We start from the raw sequence: 17,556 nt of genomic DNA on the forward strand, positions 1-17,556 counted from the left end.
AAACTGGATGTATCATAAGAGACGCTGCTCAAGGCCCGCCGATTTGGAGGTCGTGTCTCCGACGGTGTATCTTGCAGAAAGCTTGAACCTGGCGATAGAGCTAGAGAGCGGTTGAACGAATGGTCTTTTCCCACTCGTAATGCTGCAGTGAAAATGTCACATCAATCTTACGATGCCCTTCTCGAGTCCCGGTAGCTTTCGCATCCACGATGGGAGGTAGTCATTAGTATCAAGGGTGCTCCTTGGCGGCGCCAGCCAGTCGCCATAGGAATGTATCTCGCGATGTAATTGGGAAGGTCGGACATACAACCTTGTGGTGCTGCAATACTGTGAGAAGGAGTACCTGAAGTGCTTCACGTGAGGATGCAGGCGCGGAGCTACAATTTTGCGCGCTGTGCGCGCAGTGCGTGCCGTGCAGCGTAGAAGGCGTTCTGATTGCTAGGTTCCGTGGTGAATGCAGGTCACCAGGAGTCAATGCGGTAGCTCCTCGGCGATCTGAACGCAAAAAATGAGTAGGTGACGGAAGTGACTAGATCATAAGCAACTGATATTCAACGCTTCCTAGAGTGACTGACTGCCCTATTCACCGTCAACGCCGCGCTAATTACAAAGATAGCTTGGGAGTATAATGCCATTTGCGAGGTAACACAAGCTCACATCATCACCTTGCCGATTTCGCTGGCCCAATCTTTCGCCCGCTCAAAGCCATTCGTATACGTCGAGTAGTCGAACATTGCCTGCCGTACCTGAGTCGGGTCGGTAAGGACGAACGGACCATACTGGATAATCGGCTGGTCAAGTGGTAGGCCCGCAACGAGGATGAACTGCGCCGACTCCTTGGCATCTGCCGGAACACTTGCTATGACTTGGTCGCCCTTTTGCTCAAAAACGGTATTGTGATACTTCGGGACTTGCTGAGTGGTGGCGCCCGTGTCAAACGTCGTTGTGCCTTTCAGAGTATAGGCGAATGCGTTCCAGCCGGCTGGTAGGTTCTGTACGTATTTACCGCCTGGCCTCACCGTGACGTCCAGAAGCCAGACTGGTGTGTAAGCCAGTTCCTGCAAGCTGTCTACACCGTAGCTGCGGCCGGAGATCACTTTGACGGTCACTTTGCCATCGTCTCCGGTTGCCATCGGAATCTCCGAAGCCTTGACGTCCCGGTAACGAGGTTCACAGTTCTTGAGGTCTTTGGGAAGGTCGACCCACAGCTGCATTCCGACGTTCGAGGTGCCTTGACCGTCATCATATGGCATCTCTGCGTGAACGATGCCACGCCCAGCGGTCATAAACTGCAGGTCGCCAGAATTGATCCTGCCTTTATGGCCAGCAAAGTCCTCATGGTCTACCGCACCCTGCAGCAAGTAGGTAATAGTCTCCTGACCGCGGTGCGGATGATCGGGAAAGCCGGCGCCGGGGCTTATACTGAAGTGATCGAGCATTAAGAAAGGGGTGAAGTTCTTGAGTTTAGGTGTGCCGATTGAACGGCGGACAGTGGCCCCCGCGCCCTCAGCTTGCTCGCGTGCCTCGAAGACTTTTTGGATGCCACGCGGCTTCGGTGAAGTAGCGTTGAGTGACGGGTCCTCTGGCGGGATGACTGGCAGTCCAACAAATGTCGAGGATGGTGCCATGGTTGCTTGCGTTCGGGTCGTTGTTGGGTGAGTGAGGGGGCTTCTGATCACGTTCTTGAGTGGACTATTGCGGAGAAACGCTCTCATGAACTCTAGAAGACTTTCTTGCTGGTAGATTGCAATGCTGATCGCTACTATGCACACGAAAGTTGAGAGGAGAAGTCGCATCGGGTGGCAAGCGCGGGGTTATATAGGATCGAAGGCCTTCTAGAAGCCCTGAGATACGGCGGGAAGCAGGAATGAAATGGGCGCTTAGATGATGCTTAGCTCTGACTTACAATATAGAGGTGTATCCGCGACGAGTGTATGGTGTGGCGCTATGAACAGGCATTGGAAATCGTGACAAAGCAAAGAATAAGCGTGATCGAATTCGTCTCGGGCGCGGACCTTTCCGTTCTCTACGTCTTGTCGCCTAAGGCTCGAGCGATCACGGAGAGACTTCGTCCACTGCTTGCCGATCAGGATCCCGAAATCACAGGCATTGGTTATGACCCTCGTAATCCGAACCATGCATCCTCACTACTCGGTTGACGTTCGCTGGTCATTGCAAAATTACATCTACTCTGCAGGATGAAAGGTCCCGGATATCTTGCTGTAGCTATCCAGCCATCGAAGGATACGGACAGTGATGCCTTCCATGAGTGGTATAATACCGAGCATGGACCGCTTCGTCTTCGCCTTCCATTCATCTTAACCGGAGACAGATACAAAGCGGCCGATGGTCTCCGTCCCGAATGGAGTGCTGTCTATGATGTCTCGGACCTTTCTTGGCTGGAGAAGCGCATCTATACCCGTCTTCGTGAAGAGAGATCCAAGCGCGAGCAGAAGGTGATGGGTACGTTTGAATCTCTCGACCGAAAGATTTACAGTACCATCGGTTCTCGTGGTGACTCCAAAGGACCCGCTCCGGTGCAAGTTGCCGTTTCCGTAAGGCTACCTGAAGCGGACGCAGATGAGTTCAACAAGTGGTACGAAGAAGAGCATATTGAAATGCTCTCGAAGGTTCCTGGCTGGCTCCGCACGCGGCGCTTTAAGCTCGAGGTTGGTGGCCTGATGGGTATGCCGCCCGCGGGTCAGGTGGAGCTTCTCGCTGTTCATGACTATGAAGCCAAGAACGGCCTTAATGGGCCAGAGCACAAAGCTGCCGCAGCGACACCGTGGCGGGCGAAGGTCATTGGAAAGGTGACATGGTCCGACCGAAGGACCTGGTCCCACCACTTGCAGTTCGACGCTCTGGAAGAGGCTCCATCCTCTGTCACCACCACAGATGGCGCAGAGCTGAAATTTCAAATGGAGGGCAACCCTAACGACCCAGTAATCGTTTGCGTGAACTCTATACTTACGAGCTTGCACATCTGGGACGACGTCACGCGAGCACTGCTCAATGGTGTCAATGGCAAGACCTATCGTGTGCTCCGTTACAATTCTCGGGGCTACTCGCAACAAGCTGAGCGCAGTAACCCCACTCGATTTGACCTTCTTGCGGACGATCTGGAGTACCTCCTGGAGCGTACCGGGGTCGACAAAGTGCATGCTGTGCTTGGTATAAGTATGGGCGGTGTCACAGCAATCAACTTCGCTATCCGCCACCCAGATATGCTTGAGAAGTTTGTGGCGTGCGATTGCAACGTCGCGGACAGTCCTGCCAACAATAAGGCATGGGGTGAGCGTGTCGAACTGGCGAAGGAGAAAGGCATGGGTGCCCTTGCAGAGGTGACAGTCAAGCGTTGGTTCACCGAACCGAATCACGAGTCGTCCAACGCGAAGAAGGTCCGGCAGATGATTGAGCAGGCAAGCGTACAGGGGTTCGAGCAGAGTACTGGAGCGCTGTGCAACTACAACATCAGAGAACACCTGCCGAAGATCAAGACGCCTGGCTTGTTGATTGCCGGAGAGGGCGACGGCAAGCTTCCAGAAGCGATGCAGAACTTTGGCATTCCGACGGCGACCTTCACATCGATACCGCAAGCAGGCCATTTGCCAATGCTAGAAAACCACGACGCCTTCATGGAGGCCTTGGCAGGGTTTCTGTAAGTCTTGGTTAGCTTTCGGACTCGGCGCGGATGCTGATGCCGTTAACAGAAAGGAAAAGAGTAGGCTGTAACGTATAGTTGGGTCGCCTTGACTGGTTAACGTAATCAACATTTGCTTGAGATAAGCTGGTATCATCCTAGTGCATCAAGCCAAGAACAAATACCTCCAGCATGCCGACTGTTATAGCAGCTTCGTATATGCTCGCTTTAAACATGCAGTGAAGCCACGATCACCACGTTCGGCACAACTCAAAAGACAGGCTCTGACACTTCGCAAGACAACTGCAGTATGTCTTTGATCTCCTCGGGTGGTGTACGCCCCATGCCGCATTCCGTTGCAACGCCGAATGGATAGTCCAAGACGTTCTTGGCAGCCGCAATCATCTTGTCGGTTGCTGCTCGATCTAAGCATGGAGACCGTCAGCGTGCAGTAGATGTGGTAGGGAATGTGTTAGCCTACCGTTGTAGTGGATCACGCCGAGGTAAAGATCGGTGTTGTGCTCCTTGAACTTCGGAATGAGCTGCTTGAGCGGCTCAAGATACTTCTCTAGGTTGTCCATGGCGCTTTTCGGCACCGGCACGTGGAAGCCATCAATGTTGTGGGGTGTCTTCTCAAATATGCGGAGGCCGCGCTCTGTCACTGAAGCTAGAGAAATTGGCTCGATCCAGTGTCGATGCTCCATGTCACCTACACATCGCGTCAGTGGTGGAACCTCACCCTACAGTCTCGAGGCTTGCCATAGCAGTTGTGTATCAGGACGTCAACATCCTTGTCCACCTGGCCAATCATGCGAACGGTGTAGTCCACTATGTACGCCTTGATCTTGTCCATATTGCCATCGCCGAACCATGGCTTGAACCATGGGAAGCCGTCCCAGAACGCCGTATCAACGGCAAGATCGATCTGAATTGCAAGATCTTGATGCGGAATCTTCTCCTGCAACGTGCGCATGCTGCGGTACAATGCATCCTGGTACAGCGGCTCGACTCTCGCTTGAAACGGGGCTTCCACGAAGGGGCTGAGGACGTTTGGCGGTGTCGCCATGGACACCTGGAACCTTGTGTCTTTGGCAATCACACCTTCATCCTTAAGCTTCTTAAAGACACCATAACTCTCGATGCCGACCTTATCATAACCAGTATCAAGCGGTGCGGCTTTTTCTAGCTTCTCTATGCCCTCGTCTACCTGCTGCTGGGAGAATTCGCCAGCAGGTACAGGCCTGTTATACTCGAATTTGACGCATAGCTCCGGGCTGACGTGGAACATCAAAGACTGCCATGTGGTAAACAAGTTGCGGAAGCCCGTCTCGCCATCAGGGATGCGCTTCAATCGATGAGGAAGGGCGGAAGTACATTGGCGGAGTACGGTCTCCGTGTCGGGAAGCGGCACGCTGCCTATGAGGTGACAGCCTCGCACTTGTGACATGCTGCTGCGGTAGTCGGATCCTTATACTCGGGTCGTCTGGTCTGGGCAGTCGTGCGAGTCTTGGAGAGGGTCAACTCCGCTGAGGGCTACAGTTTTCGGTCTGTTGCAGACGAAATGACCTCCTTGCTATTCCGACGGATACACACAGTCGCACTTGAGCCGCGTGGTGTTCTGGCTCGTGTATCCTAAGAAACTCTTGCGTCGCTTGTTGTCACCTACCTCTGGCTTTCTACGCAGCTGTGTCACCTCGTTTGCCCCTCATCGCTCTCACTCGTGCCGCACATATGCAGTGCATGCGAGACCAATGCAAGCTAATGGCCACGTTGAAAGACACAAGCAAGGAAGCTACAAGAGGGCGGCCGAACAAGCAAGTGGATCAGTCAAACGGATGGCTGGCCAATCATTCCGTCTCAACTGAAGTCAGTTGAGCTTGGAAGACGAACTACGGAAAGCTCACCATGCAACAGCCGGGGACCCTTGAACATGGTGGGCGTGTACAGATAGATTGCATTGATTGAATGTCATACCGTGTATACCCACCCAACTTCACTTCGTGATCCGAGTCAGTGGTTCTGAGCTCATAACATGAAGCCTCATTCGTCTCACGCGTACGGGACGATTGTAGTCGTAAGTCGCGTGGGCGAGCTATATCCGGCTCTGCATCGTTACCACTCCGTCGGAATCCGTCCACCGTCGCCATTAGGCTCTTACTTCTCGCTTCGTCAATATGCTGTTTCCTTCCGCACACTTCAAACGCTTCGACGATAGAGATGGAAGCAGACGATGAGTGGGATCATGATAGCACTTTCGGCGGCTCACGGGCTTCGCTGGCCAGTAGCAGCACCTCTTTGCAAACCGCAGTCACACGATATGAGTTCGAGCATGGCAGACGATATCATGCTTGTATGCTCGTTCAAATGCACGTCTCGTGGCGGACACTGACGCCAAAGTGTTAGACCAAGCGGGCAAATACCACTTCCCGAATGACGAGCAAGAGCTGAACAGGATGGACATTGGTACGCAGATGCAGAATGGTCGGACCTACAGGACACTTGTTGACACATACTGCGTTCTCCAAGAGCACTGGAACCAGGTACGAGCAGGCAATGTTGTCGAATGTTGTCTGGATGCTGAACCTCGAAGTAGCGGCTTCAGATGAACGGTGCATTGCATCTTGCTCCGCTTGACGATCCAGAAGAGATCCTAGACTTGGGGACTGGTACAGGTACAGAAATACTGCGGTTTCCGCCCGAGTTATTGACATGACACTAAACCACCCAACCCAGGCATCTGGTGTATCAACATGGCCGATTCCTACCCGAGGGCGCAGGTCCGTCACCGACAACCGACGTTGACTTGACGAATACTGATCCCATATCGGATTAGGTGCTCGGCATCGATCTCAGCCCCATCCAGCCTGACTGGGTGCCACCAAACTGTCGGTTTGAAGTCGATGACTTTGAGCTTGAATGGCAGGTACAGCCGTGCCGAAGCAACGCGAAGCAAGACTAACACCACAAGCGCAGGACCTACGGCGACGAGCGATTTGACTTCATCCACCATCGTCACCTTATCGGCTCTATTTCAGATCACTCACAGTTTTATAAGAGAGCTTACAGTGCACTTAAACCCGGGGGTAAGTACTCACAGCGTCAAGTTGTGAGCGTGGCGTTGGACTAACCACTGTACTGCTCTTGTTTAGGCTGGATTGAGCTTATCGAGCAGGAAGCGTTGACATTTGCAGACGATGACTCTTTGCCAGCAGACTCCGCTCTGGTGCAGTGGGGTAAGCTTGTACACGAAGTCTTCGAGCGGACTGGTCGACCGTTCTTGCCTGTCGAAAAATACAAGGACCTACTAGAGGATGCTGGCTTCGAAAATGTCACGTGGAAGCTGGTCAAGCGGCCTTCAACCGACTGGCCGAAAAACAAGAAGATGAAGGAGATTGGCGCTGTAAGTCTTAGCGTATTTGCGCACGCTCATATCACTGACCGGCGTAGTGGTGCTGTATGAACTTCCTCGAAGGTCTAGAGGGCTGGACAATGGCGCCATTCACGCGTGTCTTGGGCTGGAAACCGGAGGAAGTAACCATTTTCGTGGCGAAAGTGCGCGCAGAGGCTGTGAACAGAAAGATACATGGATGGATGAAATCGTGAGTAGCAGCATCCACCCCTCATTGCCCCAACTGACATGAGACAGATGCGTGTGCTACGGCCAACGCCCACAAGTGAGTGCATCATGAGCAATGAAATCAGACGTGCAAGTTCCGTCCTCAAAGGCGGTGTCTGCTTCGCCAGACTCACGGCTGTACATACCTCGGTAGAGTTCACTCTCTGTACAGGGTGTCCGGTTGAAGTTGGCATTCTACTTGTATGGACCAGTCTCTTTCGGTCAACCATTGAAGTTTAATAGCAGGCTCTCGTCTCGTAGGACCAATTCCAGCAGTGCCCGAAAGTCAAAGTGCCATGTGTTGGAACGCTGCTACCACAAGCAAAGACAATGCAGTGCGTGGATACGACGAGCCACCGAGGATACTTCGGGGTCCACTGGATCGCCAACATAGTCAGCTGAGGTTCCAGCTCATGAACCTCAGCCTTTGCACCGATTGTGATTGGCGCATCGAATTGGTCTCCCCACACCCTCGAACACATCCCAAAATATCGACGGGGGCAGACCTTGGCGTTAATCCTCCTGTCTTGGGGCTTGACTTGACGCAACCCCTGTTATATTTGATGAATGCATCTATTGTCGGCCACTCATGGGCAGATATGGAGTTGTTTGAATGCGATATCTTGCTCGCAACGCATTGGAAGACCCTTGATCGAGACTTGAGAGTTTCGCTTCTAACCTGACTTTTGCCGGTGCTTGAGAATGTCCGAGCGGACACTAGCGAACGATGCGCGTCGTCTATTAACTCTTGGTGCAGACGCCATTAACGGCTAGATGATCCGAGCAGACTTCACACTACGTGGAGATAAGCTCGTCTGGATGCACCACATTTTATATGGTTGCTCTTTCATGGCGTTGACTAGCGGGCGCCGCGTCGTTCAACTACCGTGGTAGCCTCTATACAGGACATAACCTAAAGGCATGGCGACAGCCGCCACAACGACTTCACGGAGTCAAAAGGTTGAGGCGGGCGTAGGTGTGGGTGCGGTTCTCTGATCTCAATCGTTGCATATGTGACTTTGTTCGCAATTTACTTATCCCTACCAATATATCTTTCTGCTGCAACATAATTACGGTTGGGAAAGGGACCAGACCGACTACCAACCATTCAAGACTGCCCGCCAGTATCGCATTGAAGGAAGTTCGAGGCAATGGGTCTCGCAACGTTTTGGGCGTCGTTGACGTCGCCGCGAGTGAGAGAGATCGAGCACAAACATCGACCATTTTCATATGAAGCGCAAGAACCTGTGCCCGCGATGACTTCGATAGAGTCGACCATGTACAAAGCACCGACGAGCGCTGCCTCTATGACTGCGCTGCCTCGTGTAACACCACGGGCTGAGGCCCCAAGGAGTGTACTGAAAGACACCCAGACCAAAACCTCAAAACAGGCACCGGCACCGGAAGTGAAGAGACGACGGAGTAGGTTTGGCAAGCCTCCAGCCGCAGAGGAGACTACCGCCCTACCGCCAATGCCTTCACCCGCCCGGCCAGCTCTAGCTCACGTCAAAAGCCAGCCAAATGTTCGCCCTGTTACGGCCATCACGGCAAACGAACCGCTACCTTGGAGCAAAGCACCAGGCCCCAATGTGGAGGAGCGGAAGAGTCGAAGGAGGTCGCTCGCGGAGGTTCTGAAAGGTTCTCGCAAAAGGAGCAAGTCGTCTGCAACGCAAAGTGGCCTCGAGAGACGGCAGTCAGTACTCGGCGGTCATCGATCGATCATTCCCCCGGTCCCCAGTGTCCCTGCCTCGGCCGCGGAGCTGATCAACCCCACTACGGGCATGGTACCGTCCTTAGAGGAGAATGTGGAGAAGCGCAAGAGTAGGCGGCTATCCTTGAGCAATGCATTGAAGCGCGGTCGTAGCAAGTCGTCGGCCTCCCTCAAGAGCAAACGGGGTTCTTGGTGGCAGAGCAGTAATCCAGACGACGACCACGACGAGCCGCCGCCGCTACCTCCAGTCCCTGCGTTAGTCGATGATGATGGCGTGCGGACGCCGGAGTCTGTTGCCGCCAAAACCGCCAGCCCAGCCAGCATTTACACCCTTGACCACAATATTGCTTCCGATGGTCCCATCCACATGGCAACTCGAGGCTCAGGTACGAGGAGATCGCAACGTTCTGACGTGTGCTTTGCTAACGACCGTCTTCAGATATCAAACAGCCTCGTCCGATTAGCGGTGGAAGTGTGTTGTCCAAGCACCGGACGTACAGTCCGAAGAACGCCGCCAACGGCTTCTTGCGATCGACGAGCGCCAGAAGCCCGTACCGGCATTCCTTACTCGACGATGGTGAAGGAGGTATGATCTGTCTAAGTGACGAGCAGCAAAGAGAGTGGGAGAAGTTACAGCAGCTCATGGATGTTATGGAAGCGAGGCCTGATACTGAAAGTACCATGACGAGGACGACAGAGGACGATAAGAAGGATAAGAAGGGCCTGCCAGCATTCTCGAATGCAGACGCGTTGGCGGCTTTGGAGTTTGGTATGGCGAAGTAGTCGGCTGCTCGCCGTTCAGAACTTTGATCTTTACAGCATCAATGCCATTACGCGCCTTTCCGCGAAGAAGAAGACACAACGCAAGAAACGATAACAATGTAGGTGCCAATGGTCAATCGGCTAGTGGCGTTACCCGATAATTAAGTTGTTTGACGTTAGAAACTTACCGACTCAAACTCTCTCGACGGGATCCGGCCAAGCAACATAAGCGTTTCGTACCTTTCGAATGTACAAGATTCCTCTCGTCACTTGGTCAGCAGCGCACCCGAACTTTGACAGCACCAAAGGTTACCTTATACATTATCGGTGTCTCAAGCTCTGCGACCGCCAATTGCTGGCCGCAGACAAATTCGCATAGGTCCGTCCCAAGCACCACCCTTTCATCCTTTCCCGTTGCGGCCGCCCCGACGAGCCACTCTGTGAATTCTACGACGTGACTTCCTGCATTGTCAGATGAAGTGGCGACTGCATCTGCAGCTGCGATCACTCCAGTGTCTGGGATTGTAGCGCCGTGCTACGCCACAGGACTCAGCTTCGTTTCAGCCTGCGAACGTTCTTGTCGGCAAGGGCGAACCGGCACTTCTGGCAAGGGAGAACATAATGCCAGTGTATCGCCCCCGTTCTTGAAGGAAGCGCCGGGCATGGTGAGCGTCCAGACGCGGTAGTGGCGAGGCAGGTCAGAGGTGGACAAGAGCGCGTGCGCGACCGCAATACACATCGCCAGCTCGTCATGCTCGTACAGCTGATGCACACGGTTGTACGCGCGGCCGAAACTTTGCCTGACCCATGTTATTTTGGACGGAAATGATGGCGGGGCTACTTGGGGCTGGAAGTGAAGGCTTGGGAATTATCCTACAGGTGGAAGATAGTCAAGTCAATCCGGCTTTGCAACGTTGAAACAAGACGTGGTTCAGCATGTGGGCGTCGTTGTATGTAGCCGAGGCGTGGCTACGTGCACACGGAGCGCTCGTTGCATGTAAGGCTGTGGCCTTTTGAGGAGATGAAGCAGAGATGGAGGCTTGATGCGGAACTCTATCACACCCCATTCTCGTTACGCTTTTCGGCACCGTCTCAACACCACACAAGCTCGCACGGGCGGTCATCATGTCGAGATCGTGCGTGGCGCTCAGTCCCGCCACTCGATGTACTATGTACTCATGTAACTGGAGCTGGCATCCTCATGCCAATTCTCACGAGCAGATTACACTTTATCTTGAGGTGGTGGCAATATCCCGCTCCAGATCGGCTATGGTGGTACATTGCGTGGCAAACGTCGCCAATTGCAGAGCTCAATTACTCGCCAATGACATAGGTGCATCCTTCATTGCCTATCCAGACTTCATGCCTTCGGTTTGCCGCAACATCGAGTCTGCTACCGGTCTTGAATGTCTCCTTGGTCGGTGTAGGGTCGTCCGGATACGTGATGGTAAGCTCGCCCTGCAGGATCAGATGCGTGGTTAAACTGTTCTAGTTATTGAACATCCAAAGCTTTGCTTCGGAAAGCTTTGGCTTACCCGGAGTGCCTGGAAGTCAGCGTCACAACCATCAGCGTCGTTTCAGACAGGAGTAAAGTTCCATAGGCGAGATCTACTGGTGTGGCGGGTAGTAAGCCCCAGCGTGGTCTTTCCACTGCATGTATGAGTCCTGGTTAGATAGCTCGGATACTGCAGATGTCGGTTTGCAACGAAATCTACCTTGAATACCCGTGAAAACCCCCAGGACCTGACTTCGCGCTCGGGATCTTGACCCATATTGCACTCGAGTTTCGTGCCTTTGGTTGTACAATGCTATCTTACATCGCTAAGAGGTCCGAATGACGTGCTGTCTTTACTGGAAGACCTAGCCGATAATCTCCCGGAGCGAATCCTTAGAGCGAAGATTTCTGGCCACACGAAATGACACTATCGATCCTTGAGTAACACTCCCTTTATAAAGTCCTAATCTGCCAGGCTGTCGCAATCGACGTGCAGATGTTCTGGTGTAAGCGGCAGATTTTGAACTATTGCTCGGCGCTGTTGAAGTACTTTGCAGTGCGGTCTGCCTCAGCCCTCGTCTGGAAGCAAGCGATGTTATCAAACTACATTACCGCCTGTTTCTTGCTAACTTTCCGGTGTCTGGCACCCGTATGCTACCCATGCTCGGAGAACCATAAGCGCTGGCATTGGCATTACTTACAAGAGGTCTTTATCCACATCGGCTTGGTACTTCAACCATTGCGGTGACCGGCACGACCCCGGCATCATTGCTCAAGCATGACAACCAGAAGCTGCAAGCTGTGCGCCATGCAATCCTCGGCGTCCACAAGCTGCGACGCCGAACTAAGACTTTACCGGCAATAGAAAGTACCAGGCCTGAGCTTACCGGCAGCTTGTAGCACAGACATTCGGCAGATCGAGCATTTGCGATCTGGCGTTACAGTATGTAGAAGATACGTACAGCGACAAATTCTCAAGGTCTTTATGCCACCACGTCGTCCGCTTTTCTCGCTGATAAGCCGTTGTTGCAACTGGGTGGGTCGATCTTAGTTACGGCTGAAGGCGCCCTTTTCCTGCCAGTACTAATACACATCGCATGGATTTGCAACAGGGCCACGTGGTAGTGTGTGCAGCAGATCCAGCTTGTAGGATTTTGGCAAATGCGACCGGCTTCACCGGGCCTAGCACTCCGGCACTTGATGCGAAACTTCCACGCAACGGGCCACGCAACGGCCGTCCCTGGAGAAGACTGAGCGAAGTGGAGCCGCCCATCGAATGTCATGAGTCTTTCGAAGCCTAACGCAGAAGGTGTCTTAGGGGAGTCTTTACCCTTGCTTCCGTAGATGGTCATACATCGGTTCCCTGGTTAGTACAAATCAGATACGGGGTGCACGCCCATCAGAATCCGCCTGCTCTACAACGCTTCTTGAAACATCCGTGATGTCCAAAGCCAAACTAACCTAACTGCCAAGTAAAGGAGGCGATACCAGTCGACGGAGCCTGCGTCGTGAGTTTAGGCTGCCTGTGAAGCTGCAGCATCGGCATATGATGGTTGTTTTCCTGCCGGCGACTGTATGAATGTGCCAGCCTTCGCTTACACCGCTTATGAAGCATATAAGAAGTCAGCACAGACCGCGAGCAGCCCATCCTGGTCACATTCTGGCCTCCAGACATCCCAGATTGCATCTGCAAGCCCATGGTGGCTTACCAGTACCGGTGTTGCCCCATCGAACGCCTAGCGTTGCCATGCCGAGCTAAAAGACTCGATGCGATGCAGGCCTGCATTCCGAGGCACTGCGGTCCATGCCGAAAGCCACTACCTCGCTTGCGCAAATGTCTACAGGTCGCAAAAGTTTACAATCTCATTCAGAAGTCAAACGAACCCAGGCCTCCTGTCGGTCCGCTCAACAACGTAAGATGAGCACGAAGAGGCTACAGCGTCACGCGAATCATCCATGGCGAGCGTCGTTGCTACGGACGCCGGCATATCAAGCTCTAGTATCTGTGCTACATGACAGCTCGTCCGTGACTTCTTCTCGTGTCCATGAACATTGGAAGACGGCTCTGTGCAGCATGCGCGGCTCTTTGTTCCGATGACAGGCCGCCGAGAAGCGCACAATTTCCGCACAGAAGCAGCCTATTTCCAATGCAACTTCCTTGGATCAAGGAACCAACGCCGGACCACCACTCCCGCAGATAGCATGTTGACTCATGTCAAAATGCAGTGCTGCGAGAGTACATCCGCTAGGTGACCTACTCTTTAGAAAGTTCAGGCCCGCTCCTCCGCGGTCCTTGCGGGACCAACACAAGCGTTGACATGTATGAGCTCGACGGGTGTCGTTTGTGCAACGTGTACCGACTTTCGATCCGAGAGATGCTGGACACAACAGATTTCAGTCCCGCCAACTTGGTGCAGGCCACCGCTTGCTTGAGGTCCATTCCCTGTTGATATCGTGTCTCACGCTACACCTGTCACAGAACCGCTTTCTGAGAGCCAGAACACCAAGCTATGCTCTTTCGGTTCAAGGCTCGCACAGAAAGGTTGCTCAAGTGCACGAGCAAAGGCGGTATGACGATGCTATAAGTGCAAGCGTTCCTCCCACCAGTACAAGCATATCTCTTCGTCCGTTTTGTCGTGGGTCATACAGCTCCAGCCTCAATATTTCGGTTCCGTCTCTACTGTCGCTTTTCATCACACAGAACAGATGTCTTTCAGCAAGCGTCGCTACGACAAACTTCGCAGGCTCGGCATCGAGCTGCTACCAGCGATCGTCACCTCACCACTTGACGATGCATCGCTCAGGCGTATGCCCATACCATCAGCCAGCGACTTGCCGGTGCGCATGATGCCAGTAAGTATGAGGCGTATCACACACTGTCTATGCCCCGTTTACAACTGGACAGGTTCCTGGAAGACGGTGCCCTAGATGCTTGGCCAAAGGCCAGACCATCTGGGTGATACCAGGCAAGAAATGCCCTGCATGCGGTACCGAAGTGAACTAAGGAGAGGGTACGCCATCCGAGCGCTCCGTTCGCTCGTCACGTGGAGACGGCGCTTCACCCAAGCTATCGACCTGGACTGACAAGCGGCAGCTAACTGCGGAACTGCAAGCCACGAGACATGGTCTATCTCCGCCCCTCTATGCATATATCAGCTACAGTCTCGATCACTACACCGCAGGAGATAAGGCGCAGACGTTGAGTGGTATGACGAGCGCGTCGTCTGTACGAATAGAGCGGGTCGGTGTCGATATGAGATTTGGAAAGCTGGTTTCATCTATGAACGTTGCATGGCGTTACGGCTATTATCTGATCTATACATGTGAGCATCCGGAAAGATGTTTCAGAACCGGGAGCGTTTGTTGCATTGTCTGACCGACATGCATACGAAGCCATGTATCATTGAACTCCTCGCGGTCTAATGTTTGTCTTGTTACTCGTATCTGTGACATTCCAGGCCTCTGGAGTTAGCACAACATGCAGCTTGTGCGCTCCAAATCAATGGAGCCTGTCAGACATGAGTCCGTTGCCGTCGTGGAGTAACACACGAGGCTTGTACAGCCTCGAATGTTCGCTTGTGGACAACCACCTCATGAGGTATTTGGCTTGTTCCACCCAGAGACCGAACCCCGCATCCACCGCCTGATCGATCCGTCCTTCTCCACAAGCGGGCGAAGAGGCTTGCAGATGTAAGCTCCTACGGCGACCTGCATGGCTTTCAGCTCATGTGACTGCCGCTCATCGGTTGATCGCCACTGCGAGCGGCCAGCAGCTGCAGAGGTGCAAGATTTGCCGCTGATAGCTTAGCGAGTGGTCGCTTCGAGTGGTTGTATACGATCGCTGGGACGGAATATGCCCTCTTGCAGCGATAGCGCTATTTCATAACATCGGGGCAAGGTAGCTCCCGCATCGGCGTTTGGATGCTCCAAATGGAGAACGGGCATTCCATTACCCACCTGGACAGTATACACGGCAAGATCAAGATTGGTAAGATGAATGATACCTGGCCGTCACTCATCCGATCATGAAGCAAGCTCATTCGAGCTTGCATATACAGGTGCGGGCGACCAACCATATGGCCTACCTGCCTACCCTGCAGACACACACGTCTTAATGTACTGAGATTTGCTGTGCTGCCATTGTCCGGCTCAGCAGGGGTACAGCATCCCTCTTGGCGAAGACCCCCTCCAGCGCATCGTGTACCTCGAACTCTTCCAAAACCGCTCCAAAGCTACCCAAGGTCAGTGTGCATACCACTCCAGCCATAGACAGTCAACGTACCCGTAGCACCGAACTTTGGTACTTAGATCACCCTTGATGGTCTCAAAGTCCGCCGCCGTCAGTTGGCCGACCCTCTCATCTCGCAGGATGATGGTGAAGGCCATAATAGGTGTGATCTCTGTATAATGATCGAAGGGCAGCCGATTGCTCAGGTCGAGAAGCTTCGTCAATGTGTCCGTGGCAATTCCGGTTGGCATCTGAAACGGATACTTCTCGTCCGGTTTCTCCATGATGTGACTGTGTGGCGGTGCGGTGGCCATGAGCGCGTGGCCCGACATGTGCTCATGCTCTCCGTCGTCCGCATTCTCCATGGGGTGGTGGAAGGGTTGGTTTTCGGGGTTGTGAGAACGCACGATCAGGTATTGCATGTGGTCCATGCATGGTCGTTCGAGCCTGTGCAAGAAGTAAGTAGTCAGCTACAGAATCCTCTCTGCGCACGCAAAGCATACCGACAAAAGGCAAAGTATCAGTGTGGCGGCGGTGGTGGTGAAGGATAAGGATTGGTGTGGCTTCGCTGGTACATTGGGTTACCGTGGGCATCATACGTTAGCACGAAGTCTATGCCGATTGAGTCATAGTCTAAGCGAGTTGTCGGCAATTGCGCCATACTCTGCATGTGCGGTGCCGCGCCGGTTCTAACAGCGCCATTCCTGGCGGACGGTTGGCCGGGCATTGGCGGAGGGCTGAAATCAGTGCTGTCTGTGCCGCCTGCGTAACTGCCTGACATGCTGTCACTTGAGCTTGGGCCGTAGCTGCTCGGCTCTCGCTGAAACTTGATGGGCGTCGAGTCGAAGTCGTACTTGATGCCGTGCTGCGCGAGAAGCGCCCTGAGGCGAAGATTCTCCTGGGCAACGCGGTCTTGCTCCTTGGTCGTGTTGGCAAACATTTCTTTGAGCCGCAAGACTTCTTGTTCAAGCGCCTTGATGTACATTTCTTTGCGCTCGCGATGCGTTCTGTGCACTGCATCAGCACCCAAACCGCAAGTCACGAGTTAGTGTAATACCGCTGAGCTTGTCGGTTCAATTCCTGCCGTCGAGTAAGCGCAGGCTTGCTATCAGGCTTCGGACCTCTTCGCTTGGGCGTTTGGCCATCTGGTGCACGCATGAGCGGAGACGCCTATGACTCGTCAGATACTCTACCCACCTTTCGTCTGCTTCTTCTCGAGACTCTTCAAGAAGCCAAGCTGACCCAAGGGACTTTTGCTGTCGCTACTCGCCGTCCCGTTGCCTAGTAGAGCGTCAGTCGGTCCACATAATGGCCGATGATAGCACAGCGCTGGCCCGCCAGAGTAACACAACGTACTGTACGGATCAGCCTCCATGGCACACTATCGCGGCGAGGGCAGGGCTGTGTAGTTCCGAATTTCCGCAGTCGGTGGCCAGGGTTCACGGAGCATACAGATTAGGCTTCTGGCTGGCGAACCAGAACACAGCTGTTCGTCCAGGCGTGGCGCGACGTACTATTGGACTTCAAAATAGCGCAAGTAAGGTTGAGGTGCGAAGAGTAGAATTGTAGCGAGGGGAGATACGGAACGGCGTTGAGACCGGTCGAACCGAAACCTTCGTATTGACTCGGACCAAAGATACTCCCACTTTCGAAGTAGTGGATGTATGTGATACAGTATGTCGCGATGAAAGTTACGGCGATTCAGCGTGGCCTAAGCAAGCGTCACGATCAGCGCCCCCACCCTGACCAAGGGTGTCGTGCAGGTTCCTCGGGTCACCATTGCGGCTCCGCTCCACCGCAATGCAGGTGGAAACCGAACCGTGTTAGGGCTTCGGCCCAACGTGCGGTCGATGCCAAGGCGAGATGTCTTGTTTGATCCGACAGCCCTGGAGCAACGATTGGTCCTGGATGCATAACCGCCGACTAGATTAACGTCACGTTGACTCTGCCGCCTCAGCTGAAGCGTCGTACAAAGCAGCCAACGGCTCGTTTACGCGCAGAGAAACAGGCGATCACGCCACCGTGCATTAGTCTACAGCGGCACCCTTGACAGACCGCACACCACTTCTAGAACCTGTGTAACCGCTCGTCAACTCCACACGCT

At 53.6% G+C, this 17,556-nt stretch overlaps 9 protein-coding genes across 9 annotated transcripts; 4 read left to right on the forward strand and 5 right to left on the reverse strand.

The window, feature by feature from the left end:
• Nucleotides 1–653: 653 nt before the first annotated feature.
• On the reverse strand, nucleotides 654–1,628 carry BAUCODRAFT_125491 (uncharacterized protein; the record flags this gene model as incomplete). The annotated part of the gene is made up of 1 exon (XM_007681516.1): nucleotides 654–1,628. One exon carries the CDS (start codon nucleotides 1,626–1,628, stop codon nucleotides 654–656), a length of 975 nt encoding a protein of 324 aa, XP_007679706.1.
• Nucleotides 1,629–1,941: 313 nt separating this feature from the next.
• BAUCODRAFT_114165 (uncharacterized protein) lies at nucleotides 1,942–3,662 on the forward strand (the record flags this gene model as incomplete). The annotated part of the gene is made up of 1 exon (XM_007681517.1): nucleotides 1,942–3,662. Exon 1 carries the CDS (start codon nucleotides 2,199–2,201, stop codon nucleotides 3,660–3,662), a length of 1,464 nt encoding a protein of 487 aa, XP_007679707.1. The 5' UTR covers nucleotides 1,942–2,198.
• Nucleotides 3,663–3,719: 57 nt separating this feature from the next.
• BAUCODRAFT_37360 (uncharacterized protein) lies at nucleotides 3,720–5,570 on the reverse strand. Its single transcript, XM_007681106.1, has 3 exons — nucleotides 4,400–5,570; nucleotides 4,122–4,349; nucleotides 3,720–4,065 (listed from the first exon to the last, which is right to left on the reverse strand). Exons 1-3 carry the CDS (start codon nucleotides 5,085–5,087, stop codon nucleotides 3,911–3,913), a joined length of 1,071 nt encoding a protein of 356 aa, XP_007679296.1. The 5' UTR covers nucleotides 5,088–5,570; the 3' UTR covers nucleotides 3,720–3,910.
• A 287-nt stretch (nucleotides 5,571–5,857) lies between these two features.
• BAUCODRAFT_76276 (uncharacterized protein) lies at nucleotides 5,858–7,329 on the forward strand (the record flags this gene model as incomplete). Its single annotated transcript, XM_007681201.1, has 10 exons — nucleotides 5,858–5,990; nucleotides 6,044–6,103; nucleotides 6,167–6,180; nucleotides 6,234–6,312; nucleotides 6,374–6,417; nucleotides 6,474–6,563; nucleotides 6,609–6,723; nucleotides 6,790–7,040; nucleotides 7,088–7,239; nucleotides 7,287–7,329. The coding sequence occupies 10 exons, from the start codon at nucleotides 5,858–5,860 to the stop codon at nucleotides 7,327–7,329; spliced, it is 981 nt and encodes a 326-aa protein (XP_007679391.1).
• A 716-nt stretch (nucleotides 7,330–8,045) lies between these two features.
• Nucleotides 8,046–9,967, forward strand: BAUCODRAFT_142111 (uncharacterized protein). Its single transcript, XM_007681518.1, has 2 exons — nucleotides 8,046–9,353; nucleotides 9,407–9,967. Exons 1-2 carry the CDS (start codon nucleotides 8,408–8,410, stop codon nucleotides 9,748–9,750), a joined length of 1,290 nt encoding a protein of 429 aa, XP_007679708.1. The 5' UTR covers nucleotides 8,046–8,407; the 3' UTR covers nucleotides 9,751–9,967.
• Nucleotides 9,968–11,043: 1,076 nt separating this feature from the next.
• On the reverse strand, nucleotides 11,044–11,501 carry BAUCODRAFT_75758 (uncharacterized protein; the record flags this gene model as incomplete). The annotated part of the gene is made up of 3 exons (XM_007681172.1): nucleotides 11,044–11,212; nucleotides 11,342–11,379; nucleotides 11,445–11,501. 3 exons carry the CDS (start codon nucleotides 11,499–11,501, stop codon nucleotides 11,044–11,046), a joined length of 264 nt encoding a protein of 87 aa, XP_007679362.1.
• Nucleotides 11,502–12,207: 706 nt separating this feature from the next.
• BAUCODRAFT_125499 (uncharacterized protein) lies at nucleotides 12,208–12,576 on the reverse strand (the record flags this gene model as incomplete). Its single annotated transcript, XM_007681519.1, has 1 exon — nucleotides 12,208–12,576. One exon carries the CDS (start codon nucleotides 12,574–12,576, stop codon nucleotides 12,208–12,210), a length of 369 nt encoding a protein of 122 aa, XP_007679709.1.
• A 1,050-nt stretch (nucleotides 12,577–13,626) lies between these two features.
• On the forward strand, nucleotides 13,627–14,705 carry BAUCODRAFT_248537 (uncharacterized protein). The gene is made up of 3 exons (XM_007681520.1): nucleotides 13,627–14,077; nucleotides 14,130–14,235; nucleotides 14,319–14,705. Exons 1-2 carry the CDS (start codon nucleotides 13,931–13,933, stop codon nucleotides 14,226–14,228), a joined length of 246 nt encoding a protein of 81 aa, XP_007679710.1. The 5' UTR covers nucleotides 13,627–13,930; the 3' UTR covers nucleotides 14,229–14,235; nucleotides 14,319–14,705.
• A 149-nt stretch (nucleotides 14,706–14,854) lies between these two features.
• BAUCODRAFT_249790 (uncharacterized protein) lies at nucleotides 14,855–17,221 on the reverse strand. Its single transcript, XM_007681521.1, has 6 exons — nucleotides 16,809–17,221; nucleotides 16,650–16,733; nucleotides 16,510–16,597; nucleotides 16,028–16,459; nucleotides 15,507–15,899; nucleotides 14,855–15,456 (listed from the first exon to the last, which is right to left on the reverse strand). Exons 1-6 carry the CDS (start codon nucleotides 16,825–16,827, stop codon nucleotides 15,336–15,338), a joined length of 1,137 nt encoding a protein of 378 aa, XP_007679711.1. The 5' UTR covers nucleotides 16,828–17,221; the 3' UTR covers nucleotides 14,855–15,335.
• Nucleotides 17,222–17,556: the final 335 nt, after the last annotated feature.

This window comes from Baudoinia panamericana, assembly GCF_000338955.1.
Source record: "Baudoinia panamericana UAMH 10762 unplaced genomic scaffold BAUCOscaffold_11, whole genome shotgun sequence".
NCBI lineage: Eukaryota > Fungi > Ascomycota > Dothideomycetes > Mycosphaerellales > Teratosphaeriaceae > Baudoinia > Baudoinia panamericana.